The sequence below is a fragment of the Colletotrichum acutatum genome (assembly GCF_030867785.1).
Source record: "Colletotrichum acutatum strain CBS 112980 chromosome Unknown BDZ83scaffold_296, whole genome shotgun sequence".
Taxonomy (NCBI): domain Eukaryota; kingdom Fungi; phylum Ascomycota; class Sordariomycetes; order Glomerellales; family Glomerellaceae; genus Colletotrichum; species Colletotrichum acutatum.
In genome coordinates, this window is record NW_026849290.1 from 1 (window position 1) to 18,996 (window position 18,996).

The 18,996-nt window shown below is 50.2% G+C and overlaps 5 protein-coding genes across 5 annotated transcripts; 2 read left to right on the forward strand and 3 right to left on the reverse strand.

Annotated features, from left to right (window-relative positions):
* On the reverse strand, positions 1-2,521 carry BDZ83DRAFT_773175 (extracellular glycosyl hydrolase family 78 protein; the record flags this gene model as incomplete). Its single annotated transcript, XM_060515402.1, has 2 exons — positions 746-2,521; positions 1-687 (listed from the first exon to the last, which is right to left on the reverse strand). Coding segments are annotated over exons 1-2 (2,209 nt in total), but the record flags the coding sequence as incomplete, so codon positions are not given.
* A 2,280-nt stretch (positions 2,522-4,801) lies between these two features.
* Positions 4,802-6,037, forward strand: BDZ83DRAFT_714361 (NmrA-like family protein). The gene has a single exon (XM_060511653.1). The coding sequence runs from the start codon at positions 4,947-4,949 to the stop codon at positions 5,892-5,894; it is 948 nt and encodes a 315-aa protein (XP_060357206.1). The 5' UTR covers positions 4,802-4,946; the 3' UTR covers positions 5,895-6,037.
* A 1,417-nt stretch (positions 6,038-7,454) lies between these two features.
* Positions 7,455-11,672, forward strand: BDZ83DRAFT_736492 (uncharacterized protein; the record flags this gene model as incomplete). The annotated part of the gene is made up of 13 exons (XM_060512999.1): positions 7,455-7,676; positions 7,705-7,844; positions 7,903-8,133; positions 8,187-8,191; positions 8,241-8,591; positions 8,655-8,807; positions 8,848-8,961; positions 9,026-9,335; positions 9,404-9,512; positions 9,595-10,173; positions 10,228-10,511; positions 10,575-10,699; positions 10,759-11,672. 13 exons carry the CDS (start codon positions 7,455-7,457, stop codon positions 11,670-11,672), a joined length of 3,537 nt encoding a protein of 1,178 aa, XP_060357207.1.
* Positions 11,673-12,094: 422 nt separating this feature from the next.
* Positions 12,095-12,499, reverse strand: BDZ83DRAFT_595487 (uncharacterized protein; the record flags this gene model as incomplete). Its single annotated transcript, XM_060506798.1, has 1 exon — positions 12,095-12,499. A coding segment is annotated over one exon (405 nt), but the record flags the coding sequence as incomplete, so codon positions are not given.
* Positions 12,500-15,250: 2,751 nt separating this feature from the next.
* On the reverse strand, positions 15,251-16,538 carry BDZ83DRAFT_773192 (uncharacterized protein; the record flags this gene model as incomplete). Its single annotated transcript, XM_060515403.1, has 3 exons — positions 15,720-16,538; positions 15,483-15,651; positions 15,251-15,285 (listed from the first exon to the last, which is right to left on the reverse strand). Exons 1-3 carry the CDS (start codon positions 16,482-16,484, stop codon positions 15,251-15,253), a joined length of 969 nt encoding a protein of 322 aa, XP_060357209.1. The 5' UTR covers positions 16,485-16,538.
* Positions 16,539-18,996: the final 2,458 nt, after the last annotated feature.

The following is an 18,996-nucleotide window of genomic DNA, read 5'->3' on the forward strand; positions in this document are numbered from 1 at the left end:
CGCCCATCTTCACCTGGTATAGCCAGCCTGGGACCTCTTCTTGACGAATCATGCCGTAGAAGGTGTCCGTCGCGTTGACAGCGGAGAGACCAAGACCGAGATAGTGCGTTGCGGCGAAGCCGGTCCCGACTTTGTACTGGTTCTGTTCGATGATATCCCGAAGACGTTGCGTAGCACTTTCTGCGTCGGGAATCAAACCGAAGTATAGAGGCAAAACGAGCCCAGTCTGCGTCTCGCTTTTTATCGTGCCGTCCGGATTGATCCATACTTCTTGGAACTTGGTCTTGAGGTCTTTGTACGCTATCTTGTACCGTTCTGCGTCTGCCGTCTCCCCAAGCCACTCTGCCATCTGCGCAGCTAGGCCGGTTCCATAAACGAGGTAGGCGTCGGCAACTTGAAACTTATTGGTTTGAGAGGCGCCCGGGTCCGAAGGAGGGGCGAGCGGGTCGAGCCAGTCGCCGAACTGAAAGGTGGAACGGTCCCACAGCCCGCTAGGATCGCGCTTAATGCCGTTATCGAGCCAGAGTTTGACACCGGACCAGTGTTCGCGGAGGAGGTCGTAGTCGCCGAAGGCTTGGAAGATGGTATACGGATGGATGACGGCTACGTCGCCCCAGATGGCGGTGGCCGGGTATCCGCCGGCTGTCCATCCTTGGGGGACGTGAGGGACTAGCACGGGCGGAATTCCTGAGAGCAACAGTCAGTCATCGGCGCAGTCGGCCAAGTGAGTGTTTGGTTCTCTCACCTCCAGCATCAGCCTGCTCAGCATTCACGTCCTTCATCCATCCCTTCCAGAATCCAGATGTATCGTAGAGAAAGACACTCGTCGGCCCAAAGGCAGTGACATCTCCGGTCCATCCCAATCTCTCATCTCTTTGTGGGCAATCCGTAGGAACGCTCATAAAGTTACCCTTCATAGACCACAAAGCGTTCTCGTGAAGCCTGTTCAGCTTGTCATTGCTGCTCCTGAAGTATCCGGTCCTAGGTAAATCGGTATGGACTACCACAGCTACAACGCTGTTGCTATCCAGCGGCGTTTCCTGCGGCCATCCTTCGACTTGGACGTATCTGAATCCATGGTAGGTAAATTTAGGCTCCCACGTGAGCTCGCCCTCTCCGTTCAGAACGATGTAGTCTGTCTGGAGAGCGCCTCGTAGGGGACGTGTTCCGATCTCGCTGTTCTCGAGGACCTCGGCGTGGGTGAGCTTGATGGTCGTCCCGCTTGGGCCGTTGACCTTGATCCTCAGCCAGCCGACGAGGTTCTGTCCGAAATCGAGCAAGGTGGCGCCCTTGGGGCTGGAAGTGACGCTTTTTAGGGAGACTTCTTCGACGCGACGTATGGCAGGGCCGTCGGCGTGCACGAGGTGGCTTGGGCCAAGCGTAGGCCGCACCCCTTTCCAAGCAGTCTGGTTCTCGAAGCCGGGGGATGACCAGCCTTGCTGTACAAGACGCGAGTCGAAGGATTCGCCGACGTAGATCGAGGATGAGTAAGTTGGCGCTTCAGTAGATTTCCAAGTTTCGTCGGTGCCGATGTACTGAGTCGTCCCATTCTTGTAGCCGATCTTGAGCAGAGACATGAGCCCGAGATCCTCACCGTAGACGTTGTTGATCCCACCACCCCACGTGAGTCGGCCGGAGAACCAGCCTTCCCCGATGCTCACGCCGATGGCGTTGTCGCCGGACTTCAGCGCGGCAGTGACGTCGTACGTGTCGTATACGTGACGGTGCGCGTATGACTGCCAACCCGGGGCGAGGACATAATCTCCGACGCGTTGACCGTTCAGCTCCGCTTCGTATATGCCAAGAGCAGTAATGTAGAGTCGCGCCGACTGCACTTCGCCATCGACAGAGAAGTCTTTCCTGAAGAGTGCCGGGTGCTGGGTGGCGTTACGATCAGCCCTCTTATCAAGCGTCGTGATAGTTAGTGCTCCCTGCCAAGACTCCGATGATAGCAAACCGGTTTCGACGGCGACTGATTTAGACCAGGAGGTCTCTGGTTGACCGTTGTTCCCGTAGGCTTTGGCGCGTACGAAGGCGGACTCGCCTTCGCTCAGCTGAACGGTCGGCCACGGGACGAAGACCGAGTCTTGGGAATCGACGTGGAAGACTTGGGCGGCTCCCTGTCTCGTAATCTCGAGGTCGTATCCAAGCTGCGTCCAGTTTGCGGCATCGCCTTCGAAGCGCCAAGATATTCGTGGCGCGGTCTGATGGATGCCTAAAGCCGAACGGTGTTGTTCAAATTGCAAGTCGAAGATGTTGACCGACATGGCAGCAAGTGCGGTAACAAGATGGTATGAGGATAGATGGCAGGTGAAGGGGCAGACGAGGATGATTGTCGAGGCTCAACGGCGCGTGTTTATATCCTATGCTTCGGGCTAATGTTAGCTGTCAAGCTTGGGTGAATGCAAGAGCTCTTTTTAGAGACTCTACGCAACTGTATGGAGCCAAACGGGACTGACAACGATTCTGACAACGATTCTGACAACGATCGAATGCTAGCTCGTGGAAACGTTGTCGATCATTCATCGTGCCTTTAACCACATTGAGAGATGCTATGCATACATTTGAGCGACAGTGCCAGGGGAAAGTGGATTCTTCATGGTGAGGGCTCCAAACTGCACTCTCAAATTATGGAAGTTCTCGCCTGAGGCCAGCCACGTTGTAATTGGTGCAAGCTCTTGATTTACGAGGTTAGTTTTGATCAAATACGAGTGCCTGGACTAGTTCAAGTAGAGCGCAAAAGCCACTTCGAGTAGCGCGCTGAACTTCGGCCTCCGGTGGGCTGCGATTCAACAATCGGGCAAGAGCCCGCCGAAATATAACTCAAGTCATCGTTTGGTGGTGAACAAACATGCTTAGACTAGGTGGTGCTACAAGGATTCTTCTGATTGTCCAGGGGTGATGGCGCTACAACAGGCGCCATCCGAACGGTGCCCGACATAAGCCGGGACGAAGACGAGACTAAAGGACACTAATGGTGTGCCCAAGACGTCTAAAAGAAAACGTCGGAAAACGAGCCTATGGTATCGCAGCTATTCCGATCGTGAGGTTGCTCCAGACACTTGAACATGCAAAGGCGTCGCGTCTGCTGCAAGGGATTCTCGCGGGCCATTACCCCAGATGCTTCGTGACGAACTACCCCGACTTCGGGTCATTACCCCAGTGCGGGGTTTCCAGCACGATCGTGAAAGAGACTGAGTAGTCCGGGGATTATTCCCCAGATCTGATCCAAGCCCACCGTTCCCGCGAAGCTTGCTACGGCTTCCGTAGGGAGAAAGCTTGTGACTGTATCAAAAGATCGACGGCCTGTGACGATCGCTCGGTGCGCAATGACCCGTCGATGGATCTTGCTCCACTACTGCTGCTGATGGTATCAGTCAGGTATTGAATATGAAGCGAGGTATAGAGTTACAAGCGTGGAATTGAAAGATTTTACTTCAGATAACGAATGGATGAACGAGGCCAAGCGAGCCGAGTTGAGAAGAGAGATCTCTCTCGATCGGAGTGTTCGCTGTTGAATGCTCCAAAGATGGCGAGTCTCTGAGGGCGGCAGTGGGTGACTTTCCGAAATGAATATCTCGCGAAAACAGTATCTCTCGCTACTTTTCAGATAGCTAGCTGTTCACCACGTGCTGAAACCGCTTCCCTCCTTTTTTATCTTATTCCCCTACGAACTAATTTGCTGAGCTTGACTGCTCGAGGGCTGTAGCTATCAATGATGGGAGTTTGATTGCTCTAATACCAGCGGAAGTTGTTTTTAGCAGATTAAGTACCCTTAGCAATGAGTAATTACAGTCGATCAAGACTGACGTGACTGTTTATGTTGTAGACCGATGTCGACTTAGGTTGTTGCCGAGGCCGTCTCTAGCCTCTGGCGCTGCTCCTCTCACCTTTGAGAGCAGAAATGACTAGGCAAAGCGATTGTAACATGACACCGGAAAAGCGAAAATAGACGCGAATAGGCGAAAGCATCTTAGCGCGCCGCAATGAACCAATCCAACGTATAAATATTGATATATGGTTTCGTCTCTAGGCGAGCAATGTGATTTTAAATAGTTTCTTTCAATTCATTTCACCATGCTACGCAACACATAGTATCGTCAAGACAAGCAATTTGCTCAAAGTCGGACTGCGTGGTAGCTTTCCCAGCTACGCCCGCGGCCTCGCTTACTTGTTCAGATAACCTACAATTCATGGCACGCAGAAATGGGCGTAGGAATGGAGTGTTTCTTTCGAACCCAAGCGAACGAGGAATAGAGAAGGATCTATCAAAGGAGCTCATGTGAGTAGCATGTGACAGCGCTCGTAACAGGCCTCTTCTGGAGTGCTGATGCTAGTCCTGTTTCTTGTCGAAATGATCAACTTAAGCTTACGATACTAGAAAACCGAATTGTTTTTCGCAGAACGGGCTAAATTACAGTAAGTACTTGCTCTTCTGGCGGGCAGTCGCCTGGTCACAACATGGGCATCGAAATGTGTAGTAGAGATGCAGTGTTTTGGAAATGGAGAGTAGGGACGAAAGTCTTGCTAAAATACCTACGTACAACACCAATGAATTGATTTTAAGGGTCAGATAATCGTAATTACGCGATTAGAGACGTGATCTCGAGTGAAAGACGCCATCACGACGCTAACATAACATTCCAAAGCTGACTAATTGGTTGCGGACTAGTGACAAAATCTTGGTTTCTACAAACGGCGATTTGTGTACGTCCCGGTGGGTTGTCCGCAAACTCCGCAGCGGCACAGATCTCCGCAAGGACTCTTCGCCATAATTTAGATATAAAGGCCGTAGAATGATGAACAAGTGTCGTGGCATAAAAGAGTACGACTATCGATTCAAGAGAGTTAAAGAGATTCAAAGAACAAGTCAAGGCATTCATCTCAAGCTCTATTCTAGCAAATCCCGAGGATCACGATCCTTTTAAGTTTAATCTCCAACCATCATGACTCCTACAATCCTCATCGCCGGCGCAACGGGCAACACTGGCCGAAGCGTCGTTGAGACTCTCTCTAGTTTTCTAAGTAATAGCGATGGTTCCCCTAATATCCGCATCCTTGCTCTTACGCGTTCCATCGATTCGTCGACCGCCCAACACCTCGCAAGTCTCCCTAGTGTTACAATGATCGAGAAGAACTGGGTCGATATCAATGCCTCTTGGCTGCGCGAACAGAACGTCATCAAGGCTTTCATCGCATCACACAACAGTCCGAGCCAATTCGCCGAGGAATCGACCTTCCACCAGGCCGCACTGAAGGCCGGTGTACAGTACGTCGTGCGCATCTCCACAACGGGTGCCAACGTCCGTCCAGACTTCGAGGCCTACTACCCGCGAACTCATTGGGCTATTGAGACCATGTTGAGTTCGCCGGAGTTCAAAGAACTCAAGTGGACTTCCCTGCAGCCAAATATTTTCTTCTCGGCACACCTATACAGTGCAGTTGAGTTTGTCAAAGAATACCGTCAAACGAAGCAGCAGGGAATCCTGAAGCTCATCGCCGACAAGGACGCACCTGTAGGCGCAATAGACCCTGACGACATTGGCACTTTTGCTGCTCATCTGCTGTGGAATCAAGATCCTTCTCGGCATAATGGGGCGAAGTACGTCCTGAACGGGCCTACGGATGTGACTGGTCGAGACATTGTTCAGTGGGTGGAGGAGGCAATTGGTGAGCCTGTGGACAATGTCGAATTCAGAGATGTGTCCCTTGTGGACGCCATGGTACTAGCAACAAAAGAGTCTAAGAACGTAATCTCGTCGATCAAAGCTGCACCGGTTACTCTGTGGGAAGGCAAATGCCCGGCGTCAACCACAAGCAAAGAAGTTATCGAGATAGCCGCCCCCAGCCGTTCAATCGTCGATGCTTGGAAAGCCCTCCTGTCTGCAAACTAGGAATACTCTGATTGGCATCAAGTGTGCGCTTTGAAGGGCTAGAGTTCGCAATTGTGATCTGCACCTGAGCCAATGAGTCGAAGAAATATTTCGTACGTAGCTTATAACCTATAGATAGAGCCGATATAATAGTCTGATTTACTCATCACATCAGCACCATTCCGATGTCCGCTATCTGAACCAGTCTGATGTGTATTCAGGTACCAAAGGAGCCGTGTAAGCGAGCAACCATCCGAAGTTCAAATTGTTGGAATGAGATCACTAAGACACCTAATTAGTATCATTGCCCCGCACAATGGGCGACGTCCACGTCACTATTCGTGCATACATGAGATGCATAGTTGGCAAAGCGACCGGTGAATCACGAACCCCTCACTCGTGCAGCTCAGTCGGTTCCCGTCGGAATACCTACTGGGTCTGTCACGCTGTCTCAGAATCGTAAAACTCCACTTGAGAGGCTCAGGCTAGATGAAAGTCGACAGGTGGACTGCCAAGCCTGAAACCCCTCCTATCCTGCAGCCAGCTCGATCTAGTCTAACATGTGCGGGTGTAGCCGAACAGTTTGTGTGCCCGGTGCTACTCTGGGAGCGATCTCCCCGGGCCGACGGTGATAGTTCCGGATCATGCCCGATCGAACTAGATGTATCACCACTTCCTGGGAATTTTGTGGGCTTCTGAGTAATACAGTCAATTTAGTTTCTTCGTTCCTCGTCCCTCGCCAAGTTTAATGCGCGGCCATTTCGGCGACATCGGTTCCTCCCCTTTCGTCGTGCATATTGGTCTGCCCTGCTCTCAAAACAAAAGGCTGGACAACACTGTTCGACATTGGTTGTCTGGCAGCTCTTTTCAGCCTATGCTCATTGAGAATTTCTTCCTGTTCCCCTCATCACAGAACGTAGGGCAATGATGCAGTGGCTCCGTGTCGTGCAATTATTCACTCATAGAATGGGTTGCAGCCGTCGCTTGTCTCTTCCATGATAGGCCTCGGCTATGTGAGACACGCATGCTCCCGCTGCGAGTTCGAGCGAGGCCCGCCCGGATCTAACCTTCTACGGCAGCACGGTATGCATGAGAATCGAACATCTTCGATATTTCACACAATAACTCGTTGGTTTTGTTCACGGAAAGGCAATTTCCAGTTGATTGGAACCTCGCTAAGATGACACCGGTGAGTATGTGGAAGGCATTTCCGTGAGGGGCTATTGTAACTGGTATTATACGAGATGCAAGGCCTGACCGGTCAAACCACTCGATAAAGACCTTGCATGTATATAGGTGAATACATGAAGGTCCTAGAAGGCGAAAGCGGTCGTTGATCGCCAGCCTGCATAGTCTCGTTTCGTCATCACGAAACTGCGAAATGCAGTGCCATCTACCCATTGGTTTGACCGCGAAAGAGTCAAAAGAAGTTTCAACGAGATTCAGAAGGCGGCCACTGGAGGTTGCTTGAACCGAATTGTGTTTATAAGGCTTCTCCTCGTGCTCGCTTTCAGTTGTGGAAAACGGCGCCCAAGCTTACCTCCGAAACTCATCAACCACCCCCTTACCTATTCTTCCATCATGACTTCCAAGAACACGGCGTACAATACCACGGCCACCTACGAGGATGAGTCTCATCAGATCATCTCGTCGTATTTCATTGGGCCCCAAGCCAAGAACCTTCCATACTTTAAGGAGAACATCAACATCATTCTAGATGAACTTGAGAGTGCGCGAAAGAGTTACTACCCTGAAGATGGAGTGCGTTACCAAGAGACTCAACTACTTGATAAGTACAAAACAGTACGGTCATGATGCTAACATGAAGCAGAATTTCATCGATGAGGAGACACAGAACACGCCTGCTTTTCGCGGATCCATGGACAAGCTCCAGAATGCCGTTCGGAAGGCCTCCAACATCTTGGGCAAGTCAAGCATACCGTTCTGGTCCCCGCGTTACGAAGCCCACATGTGAGTGCTTTTCGCTTAGACTCTTCTTGATGTGCCATTCCTGAACTGATTGACTTAGGTGCACTGACCTGACCATGCCTTCAATGCTGGGATACTTTATGACGATGCTCTACAATCCCAACAACGTCGCGTTCGAAGCCAGTCCACTGTCAACCTTGGCAGAGATAGAAGTGGGCGAGCAGCTGTGCGATCTCTTTGGCTACAACATCAAGGAGGACAACACTGAAGCGCCTACTTCCTGGGGCCATGTGACTTGTGACGGCACCGTTGCCAATCTGGAATCTATGTGGTAAGATCCTTCAGTCTCTACAACACTGTCAAACGCTAACAACTAACTTCTAGGGTCGGTATGTATCAACTATCGCCTTACAATATCGGTTACTGATACCTTCTCAGCTCGAAACCTGAAGTTCTATCCCTTATCGCTTCGCAAGGCCTTTGGGAATGGCGAGGCACTCAACTTCCTGTCGGAGGCTTTCAAAGTTGAGACTTGTAAAGGTGAAACCAAGTTGTTCGCTGATCTATCGACTTGGGATCTGCTCAACTTGAAGCCATCCGACATTCTTGATCTACCTGATCGACTATATCAGGAGTACGGGGTGTCAAATGCATTCCTTTCAGATGTGATGAAGAAGTTTACCATCCAGTCCACTGGAAAAGATGAGCTAGAGCGAGAATTTGGGCTTGAACTACCCGGCCAATACATGTTGTCGAATACCAGGCACTACTCTTGGCCCAAGGGTGCTGGTAAGTAATTGCCTCTTTCTTTCAATGTACTGATTGGAGTCTGATCACAATAAAATACTCTAGCAATTAGCGGTTTGGGCTCCGATAATGTCATCGGCATTCCAGTTGATGCAGGAGCGCGCCTGGATTTGGGCGTGTTGGAGAAGAAATTGCAGGAGAATCTCGACAAAGGACAGCCCGTTTATGCGGTGGTTGCTATCATAGGTTCCACTGAAGGTAAGAAAGAGCCAACTGAACGGACTGAGCTGACAAAAAGCTGACTTTAACTTCAAAGAGGGTGCCGTGGACTCTCTAAGCGGTGTCCTAGCCCTGCGCAAGCAATTCCAAGCGAAAGGATTATCTTTTGTTGTTCATGCCGACGCTGCCTGGGGTGAGTGTTTTGAACCTTCCAAAATTGACTCCTTTTCCAACTGTATGCACTAAATTCATTTCAGGTGGATATTTCTGCTCCATGTTGCCAAAGGACTATCAGCCAGGAGATGTCATGAATCTTCCCACTGACATGGGTGCGGCCGATGGCTTTGTACCGGATGCGACACTTCGTGCCCAAACTCAGGATGATTTGTTCGCCATGCGCTTTGCCGACTCCATTACTGTCGACCCTCACAAAGCAGGCTATATCCCTTATCCCGCTGGTGGCCTTTGCTACCGTGACAATCGTATGCGGTTCTTGGTCACCTGGACGAGTCCTTACTTGTCGCGAGGCTCGGTCACCAGCATTGGCATCTACGGTGTCGAAGGAAGGTCAGTCTACCTATTGGAAGAGATCTATCAGTGATAGAGGAGAAACTAACTATGCATATTCACTGCAGTAAACCCGGTGCGTCTGCGGTCTCGACGTGGTTGTCAAACAGGACAATTGGTCTTGATGCCAAAGGCTATGGTGCTTTACTTGGAGAAGTAACTTGGACTTGCAGCAGGGTATGTCTCATTCACTTTCTCCATCATTATCAGAATTCGTCGTGCTATCTTTTCATGTTTCTTGCTGACACACTCGATGAAGCTGTCAGCAGAGTGGGCAGCGTTGACAGACTCCGAAAGCCCTTTTGTCTGCGTGCCTTTCAACATGCTCCCATCTGAGCTTGAGCTGAATGCAACTGAAGAGAAGATCGAGGCCGAAAAGAAACGTATCCGGGATGAGATTGTCAAAAAGACGAACGCCTCCATCATTGCCGAGGATGAAGCCAGACCGGATGACGAAAAGGTCATGAAACTCCTGAGAAGTCTGGGTTCAGACCTCAACATCAACGCCTTCGCGCTGAACTTCCGCTACGAAGACGGACGCTTGAACGATGATATCGAAGAGGCCAACTACCTCATGCAGAGAGTCATTGAGGCCCTTTCTGTTGACAGCCCAGACGACGATCCCACCAAGATTCCTCTCTTCTTGACTTCCACCGAATTCTCAGATGAACTGTACGGAGAGTGCAAGGCAAACTATGTTAAGCGACTCGGCCTAGAGCAGAGTTCACAAGACTTGATGGTGTTGCGAAACGTCGTCATGTCCCCATTCCCTACTGACGGCAACTTCACAAATCAACTCGCCGACATCTTCTATGATGTCGTTGCGAAGGAGACTGAGGTTTGTTCTTGAAAAGTCTACCGTTTGGTGCCAGTAGCTGACCTGCTTTTGCAGATCGTCCGGCAGCGCAACACACCGGCGCCGGACTTCCACAGCTTCCTCATTCAGGGCACAGAGGATATATACCTGATCCATCTGCCTATGTTTCATGTGGCGAACCACCGACAACAACTCATAGTCAACGCGAGCTTTGACGAGAAGTCGAAGGCCAAGTACATTGCTTTGAAGAAGTCGAACCCCACCGAGCCGATGCTGCTCGTGACTCAGCGCAAGATCATGGCCAAGGATGTTATTGAGCAGAAGGGCCACTTCGATGGTCAAATTATGACAAAAGAGTCGTAAGTAGTATGTCAACTCGTGGCACAATATGTGTCAAAAATGGACCCCACTGACGGTTTTAGCGGCATCATCCTCCAAGACGTTTGTGTTCAGTTGGGGAAGACCGTTGTTAGCCGCCCATTGAACTCCAAGTATCGCCTCGACAAGTACCCGGATACCTTCATGCCATTCTACCTCTACGGAACTCGTAAGTGTATTCATACTGCTAGTCTTACCTCTGACATTCGGCTTACCAAGTTCATACAGCAAACGAAGCCAACATTGATCACGTCATTACTCGTGCACCGAACACGCAACTATCCGCGGGCCGCTGTAAGCTCAACTTCTACAAGAAGGTGGACGACTCAATCTGGAAGAAACCCTTGGTACTTCTCATTGAGGATGTTCGAGAGGCGCCCATGCAGCCATTCCCGTCAAACATTGAGATTGGTAGCAAGAATGCTGCCATCATTCCCCAAGACGATTTCTATCGTGGGAACACTGCTAAAGAAAGCGAAAAGAACCCCGAGCCTCAGAACGATAAGATCACTTCTTCTAAAGAAGGCTACAAGATTGGTGTCCCTGGCATGTCTTTCTCAGTGTCAACCAAGGACACCAAGGACAACAGTTCTCAGCACAAAGGATATGGCTCTCAAGGCTATGGCTCTCAGGGTTATGGCTCTCAGGGTTATGGTTCTCACGGCTATGGATCCCAGGGCTACGGATCCCAAAGGCACGGCTCCGCAAAAGGTGCTGACTGCCGCGATTGTGACGATGGGAACGGGGGCAACAACAGTGGCGGAAAGGGAACCTCCAGCAACAGCAAACCAAGCGGAACCAATGTTTCCCAGGTTCACAAAGAGGACGAATCCTACAAGCCTCACACTTCGGCAAGAATTGTCAACAGTGGAACGCGGAGTGGTGCCGCCAAAGGGTCCAACTTTTTCTTCCGGCCGGGTGCAACTTTCAAAGTTGGAGTTTGGGAGGATGGTGACCGTTCGAACGCCAGCTCTAAGTATGCTAGCTTTGAGTTGGGCAAGTTTGTTGGGCGAGGCGAACTCACTCTTGGGGAGAGCGTGTACGTGGATAGTGTGGCAATGAACCTTGACCCCTTCAAGAAGGTCGAGAAGGTCGCTGAGTGGCGTCGCGAGTTTGACAAGATTGGCAAGGAGTTGGACTAAGCCTCTAGCAAGGTCTTGATTCTGGGGTCATTCTGAGACGAAATAGTCCACGGTAGCGACTGTTATACGCGCTCGTTCTATACAAAATTGATCATTTGCACCGATTTTTGAGATCCGGTTCCTATTTTGTGATTAACAGCAAGTAAATCAACCGATTGAAGATGCTGACTAGAGAACAATAAACGAAACTGAGGAGTGGGTCAAGTTTTCATGGAAGCTCGCTGGCGGCTCGCCTGTCTGGTCTCTAGAGTCACTCAAACAAGCCCGACTAATCTCCCTTTGCAGATATGACGCTATGTTACACGTCTTAAAAGCACTTTTCTGGTGGACACCACTAGTTTGAATACTTCTTAACTAATACTACACAAATATCGGCCCATAAAAGTGGATGGCCCTAAAGGAATGGGTGCAGACCAGCGAACCTATCGGCCACTCTTGTCTAGCCACTCTTTTCTCCTGCTGATGATCCCCTTATCTTTAAGGAACATATGCTGGTAAAACTTCTTGTATCTCTGCATCTCATCCACCAAGCGTCCAACAATCTTGTCCCTCAGTGCGTTAGAGAGATCCGGTCTCCATGCAATGGCTGCTGCCATGTAGTGAGCGACACGGACAAAAGAAGGTCCCTGGTTTGCGGTGGGCCGGAGTATGAACTTGTTGTGGACAAGGAGTGTGAATGGGCGACTGTACCGGTTGTCATACTTTTTGCATCTATGCTTTGCAAATGTTTGCCAGCTATCACACGTCCATAAGATACAAGGGTGGCCCCACGGCGCATGAAGCCTGACCCTGGCTACGAACAGATCGGCCAACTCTGTCAGCTCCCATTAATAGGTGACGAAATCAACAACGTCAATATCCCTGTAGCAGCGATCGTTGGGGTCATGGCCGTGGATCTCTTGCTGGGGCTTGGTAGAAAGACCGGGGCCCCAACTTACATCTCAATCACCTAGGCATGTAAGGCTGAAAACCCGAGCCACCTCCTTGACGTCATTGCTAACCAGGTTGTTGTGTATCGCTTGAGTGATCTTAAAATAACGCCTACAATCTTTTTCCGGTCTTTCAATCCCAGCTGCCCTGTATGTAGCTTTGGGGTCCTCCGAATCATCTGGCATGGGAAGCCCAGTACAGGTGTAATCCTCGAGCTGATTCCGCCGATCTCTAAGTGCTTTGGCGGGATACCCGAACGTCTGTCCCATGTCCAGCCCCACTAATAATGAAGGACCCCAAATGTAAAGAAGTTGCTCTCCCAGGTATTGTATCTGCCTCTTAGAGGGTCGCAAATCGATCGGCAAAAAGCATTGTAAGTCATGAACTGTTCCTCACTTGGATTGTTGGGCTGAAGAGACTCCAGAGAAGGAGAATCTGTCGTGGATGACAAAGCTTCCATTATTGAGCTTGCGAAGATTAAACCAAGGTAACGCTTTGTGAGGGAGGTAGAAGCTGGCCAAGAGTTTGATGGCTCCTCATCATTTATTGCTACCAACATGGTCGCGTTCACAGGCGGGCAGTTTTCTTTGGTCGGCTGAGGCATGATCCAGCTACCCGACAAACAAGCTGCTGTGAATAGGGTTACACAGAAGTTGTCTGCAAGTATGCCGCTGAGCGCTGTAGGCACTTGGAGACTTTCATGTCTCCCGGGGAAAGATTGTCAAGTAAATCATAATCAGGCTTTTCAGCCAGCAGCTGCGAATTATGGGAAGCGGTCATCTGTACATTCAACTTTCTCTCATGCTAAGCTTGAAAAGGTATATTGATTCAGATGCGGGGCGGGTACTACACCGCATAAAAGAAGTCAAGTTCTTGTACTTGTGACTCACGAAGAATTTATACTCTTCGATAACATGGTACTCAGAGCATCGCAGGCGTAAGACGTGCCCCGCCCCTTTTTCTGAATCTCTAGTAAAGCTTTCGATTTCGCCACCATGACCGATACAGAAGAAGGCGGGGAAAAGCGAACATCTTAAGCCTAGAGAGCATGTTGTGACCATCCCAGGCGGGGATAGCCGCTTCGACAAGGCCGTCGAGTTATCTGCAGTTCCGAACACCTTACGGAATAGCGGCCGCGTAGCGACTATCACGGTCAACGAAAAGGCCAAAGTGGAAGCGAAGGCTGGATACGGCCGTGATAAGCATTCAACTCCTTGAAATTTTTAGTATTTTCTAGAAGATCATCCGCAAGTTGTATAGAGGTCTAGGAGGCGGCTTGATTCTACTACGAGCCAGCGAAGGGTTATAGAGGTGGCTTGTTCTTATTGTTCCTATCATTCTTATAATTCTTATTATCTCCATTATTCTTATAATTCTCGTTATTTTTCTTACCGTTATCATTCTTATCCTTATTACTATCTCTATAATTCTAGAAATACTTTTGATCTCTTTTTACATATCCGGTATAGAATATCCTCTAGAGAAAAAGAATCGTAAGGTAGGTAGACTTGATGATTTTTGTTAGCCGGCATTGTATGGGTTCTGGTCTTTGCTTCACTTCGGTGTCGTTAACCGTTCTCCATCCAAACGTTCTTGATACATTCGCCATGTCTGAGCCGCAGGGAATTCACGGCACCGGCTCCGATACCAACCAGCTCACAAGTCCACAATTTGAAAGGACCTACAAGATATATTGCACTTTCTTCTATGAGAACACCGACGGCCAAATCATCGCCAATAGATCGACCCTAGTCTTAGACTCTAGGCTTTCCCGAAGTCCGCGCAGTTCTTGGCAGCTACAAAGTCGATGAAGACAATTGCACTTCTAAAATGGCTTGTGATCATAACCTCCGAAACTTGTTCATCATTCCTCGCATTCATGAACGCTCAATCGCAGCTCCCATTAGATGGCATGCAGCGTCCCCACGAGAGTTCAATCAGCTTTTACGAAATAGTTTTTTATACTTTTCAATCTATGATCTCCATTCTCCCAAGCGGATTCCCCATCTAGCTCTGGCTTTCTTGTGCAATCCTAACCTTCTCATACCTTTCCTTCTCGTACATTGACCGAAGGACATCTAGGATCGGGGGCACCCAAAATAACAGAGCCACGACTTGCCCGAAGGACCAACCATTCCGATCCATCACATCCATCAGAGCATTAGCTTTGACCAACAGATATTGATACACAAGGCAGAGAAAGAATGCAACGGTCGCCAAAGATAGTACGGCGAAAGAGAAAAATGAGTTGGTGAAGAATGCATGGCATCCACAAGATTGCTTGCTTCGGCGTATGACATTGTGCTTCGTAGGCGGTAGCTCGCTGACGGAGTCTCGCCTCTTTTGGCTGAATAAGCCCAGCTGCCTGGTGACCAAGACCAGTAGCACTAGTGTAGTCCATGTCCACGGGAATGTAACAGTATTCATGTTTGTAAATGAATGATTGTCGTAAAAGCCGGAAAGAAATCCAACGGGGTCTGTGCCAGTCAACTGATAGCAAAGGGATATCGCGGAGCCACCACCACATGCCTCAGCACTAAAGAGGCTATTTATGGCTTTTTCCAGAAAAGGTCTGTCGTTTTTCGAACTCGAGAGGTTTCTCATAAGTCTGAAAAATGTCACAGTATTGAGTAAATAGCTTGCGAATACTAAAGCGGTCGAGAAGCGTGATCGTACTCCGTGGCTGTGAAGCAACATGAGGGTGAATACGGGCGACAGAAAGCCAATAATAGCTGTTAAAATCAGAGCATATCCGTTCAATGGATCGATATCATAAGGTTGCGTGATGAATGTAGCGATGGCTAAAGAGACTACGCTCAATGGTCAGCTGATAATCCAGCATAACCGATGTATGGCGACTTATGGGAGGTCAAAACTTACTGCCAAACAGTGCTTGAACTCTCAAGAACGTCTCCAACGGACTTCTCAAACTATCTCTAATCGTCTTCTCTGCCGACGACGCCCTCCACAATTGTAGTCCGGCAGACACCACGATAGCCGAGGCGCAGATTACAAGAACCACAGCTTGAATGTAGTACGAAATAAGTACCTAATGAAAAGCCGAGTCAATATTTGATATTCCGAACCCTCAGTAGTTAGATTGGGCAAAGAACTGACACCAATGCCTAACACGTCTTGGTTCACGTAAGGTAAAGAGCAAGTATGGTCGCAAAGCCTCAGAACACAGTTCAGGAAACCTGATTCTTGCTCATAGTCAAAGGCCGTTGGAGATGACAGCAACTTGGATGGAGAGCATGCCTCGGCGCAGACAGTAGGTTTCCGCGTTTGTTCGCATGTTGCAGCAGCGAAGCAGCTTGCCATGTTTGCGGCAATGTTGAATAAGTCTCTGGAGTCATTCGTCGAAAAGTACGGGGTGAAGTCGGTGTTCCTCTCTGCAACAGCAAATTTCGTAGCAAATTCAAGGTTGCTGCAAGTGCCGAAGAGAGTCACGTTCGACACTTGTGTCTCTGGTCGCCCATAACGTAACGGATCTATGTTGAGTCCGTCAGGGACTGCCTGAAATACGCGAGACATGTTTTTGCAGTCATCAACACAATTCCCCGAGGGACAAATGCCGCGAAATGAAGTTTCCAGTAGTTGGCCTTCCGGGACAATGTACAGAACGGGATTCGTGCGATTAATCATCTGTATGAACCTTCTACTGGCGCTGTAATGAACCGGTGTGACGGAGGAAGAAGCGCTTGACGTGGTAACCCGTATTGATGTTTTCAAGGCCTCGTATGTCTTATGAGCTGTGACACGACTCGTGAATGTCGTCGTCTTTGTCGACTTAGTCCAAGTTCCGGGATTGTTGGCGATCTGCGCGGTATTCTCCACTCCGTAGAAGTCGGAAGGAACCTCATATTTGGAATAGATTTCCATGGTCGCGTTGGTTTGTTTTACAGTGTCTTCGTCAGTTGAGCTAGTATAATGATAGTTGACCCTAAGCAGTTACTGGATGTCGAGGGACTGTTAGAATTCGTAGGAATACCTCTTACAAAGCAAAAATTCACTTACTTATCTGGTCGTTCCTAGTCATGTAAGACACGTTTTCGGCTCAGAAGCAGAAATTATTGCGGTAAAACTTGCTTCAACCATGTGCCAAAGATCGCCTTGTCGTAGACATGCTGGCTTCCAGAAACAAATGCTGAGGTAGATTATATGCCGTACACCCAGCTACTAAATGAATTTGTCGCCAGCAGGAGCTCGGACTCAAATAACAAGCTGAAAACTTTCGAGTTTGTTTGCAGAAGCATGCGTCCGAGTGGAATGTCCGACTGCCCCATTTAAGGGAACTTTTCAAGTCTCTGTCATTATTGATATGCGGCAATCCGACCTTTTAGATTGATCTCATGAAAACTTCCACAATGAGGAGTTAGGGGCTTTTGAGGCGTCACCTGTACACTCCGTAAGCAGGACAGATCCGGTACCTGTGTCACACATTAAGGCACCTTTGATACAAACAGTGGTATTATGCAACACATAAATGATCAGTCAGATCTAACAACATCGCCATTCTCTCCAGATACATTTTGATAGTAGCACGGTGTTACATATCACTCATCGACAACTGAAATCCTACTCCCCATGTGTGGGCGTCAGTGACATTTTGGCCAGCACATCTACCAAATTGAATAGACACATTCTCTGTACGACCAAGTCTTACTAAAAGGACTCAAAGACAAATTCCTGCCTTAGATTTGAGTTACAATCCTACAGCCCGGGCGACAGAGGTGGGACTACCCCATTACACCATGTATCGCTTGTTGTGGCACAATGATGGCTGCCGAGTTTCTCACGTTCTACACGTTCATCGAGTTCAACTTCCCTCTCGCCTAATTTTTCTTGGCATCTGCTGTTAGTGAATGAGTGAGCCTACCACCAAATTACTAACAGCCGAAAACTCTTCACCTCCCCTTGCCGGAGCCCGCATCCGCGATGGCCTCACAGCCGCCGTCGGGCACCGGACTGATGTCGGCCGACCAAGCCGACCCCGAACCAGGCTCCGGGACACCTCCGGAGCCGAACCCCACCTCAAGAGCTAAGCGACGCCGCGACGCCGAGGCACAGCCGACCCGGCCCAGCCTAACGGGAAGCCAGCTTGATGCCACCACCGACGCCCCTACCTCGGCCGAGGGGCCCGCAGCCTCTACCGCATCTGCTCCGAGCGGATCTGCCACAGGGTCCGTCTTGACAGCCCTTGCAGAAGAAGCTAGACAGTACGAGGCACGGAAAGACGTCTTTCTGACCATTGCACGGTCCGTCGACAGCGTTGTCGCCAGCTTTGACGGTTCTAGAAAGCAGATCGCGAAAGAAGCCACTGCCTATGTCATTCAAACCCTCAAGAGACTGATCAATCACGAGACAAGCCCAATAGCGGCCCGGAGTTGGGCGGCTGTCGTCGCACCGATGGCGGGCAACACCACTGCGGCGACCCGGAGCGGCCAGAGCTGCCAGAGCTCTGCCCGCCCGAAGGCCACACTCCCCGCCGAGGATCAGCCGCAGGCGCAGCCGAAGGAGGACCTCCGCATCTTTGCCCGCGTCCCGGAAGAAAGCTTAGCGGCCGCTCGGAAGATCGCACCGTTCGCCGTACGACAGATCGTCTGTAAGGCCGTTGGCCTGGGGCTAGCGGACCTTCCCCACGTCTACCATATCAGCACAGGTTACTCTCTGAAGCCGCGAAACAAGCAAATACAGGAAAGACTACTTACAAGTAAGGCAAAGCTGGCGGAATGCCTCGGCGCCCACCAAGTCGAGACGCCTATCAAGTGGCACACATACGTTGTGCCGCGATGCCCAACAAAACTACACAGCATTGGCGGGGACGTCCTGGACCCAGCCACACTCGTTGAAGATGAGGTCTTCGCACAGACAGGACAGAAGCCTGTCCTTGCTCGACCGTCCCGCCTTGGGCCCAACCCAGTCACGAACGAAATATCTTGGCTCATATCATTCACATCAGAGGTCACGCCCTTCAGGCTCTTCAACCAAAGCGGCAGATCTCTGCCCATCAAAAAACGAAGGACGCTCATCCGACATGACCCCGGCTGCCAGGGCTACCACGCCAACCGGTTCTGCGGACGACGACCGACTTGCAGCAACTGCGGAAGACCTTCCGACTCACACGAAACGGGACCTTGCATGGCCAGGCCCCAGTGTCCCAACTGCTGCGGCCCCTTCCAAGCCGGCCACACAGACTGCCCAGCGAGGCCCTCGGTCGTAAACGGCGTCGTCTCCCTTCCCGGTCGAAAGGAGCGGGCTCGGATCCGGAAGGCCGGCCAGAAAGCATCGGACACTCTGTACAAGGCTACTCGATCCGACAGTAGCCAGGAGGCGGCAGGCGTCCCTACCTCCACCAGCCAGAACCAGCAACCCGGCGCCAAGCGCGCGCGGC

Bases quoted from the DNA above. Each gene is read 5' to 3' on its own strand.
- BDZ83DRAFT_714361 (XM_060511653.1), top strand. From the start codon at position 4,947: ATGACTCCTACAATCCTCATCGCCGGCGCAACGGGCAACACTGGCCGA.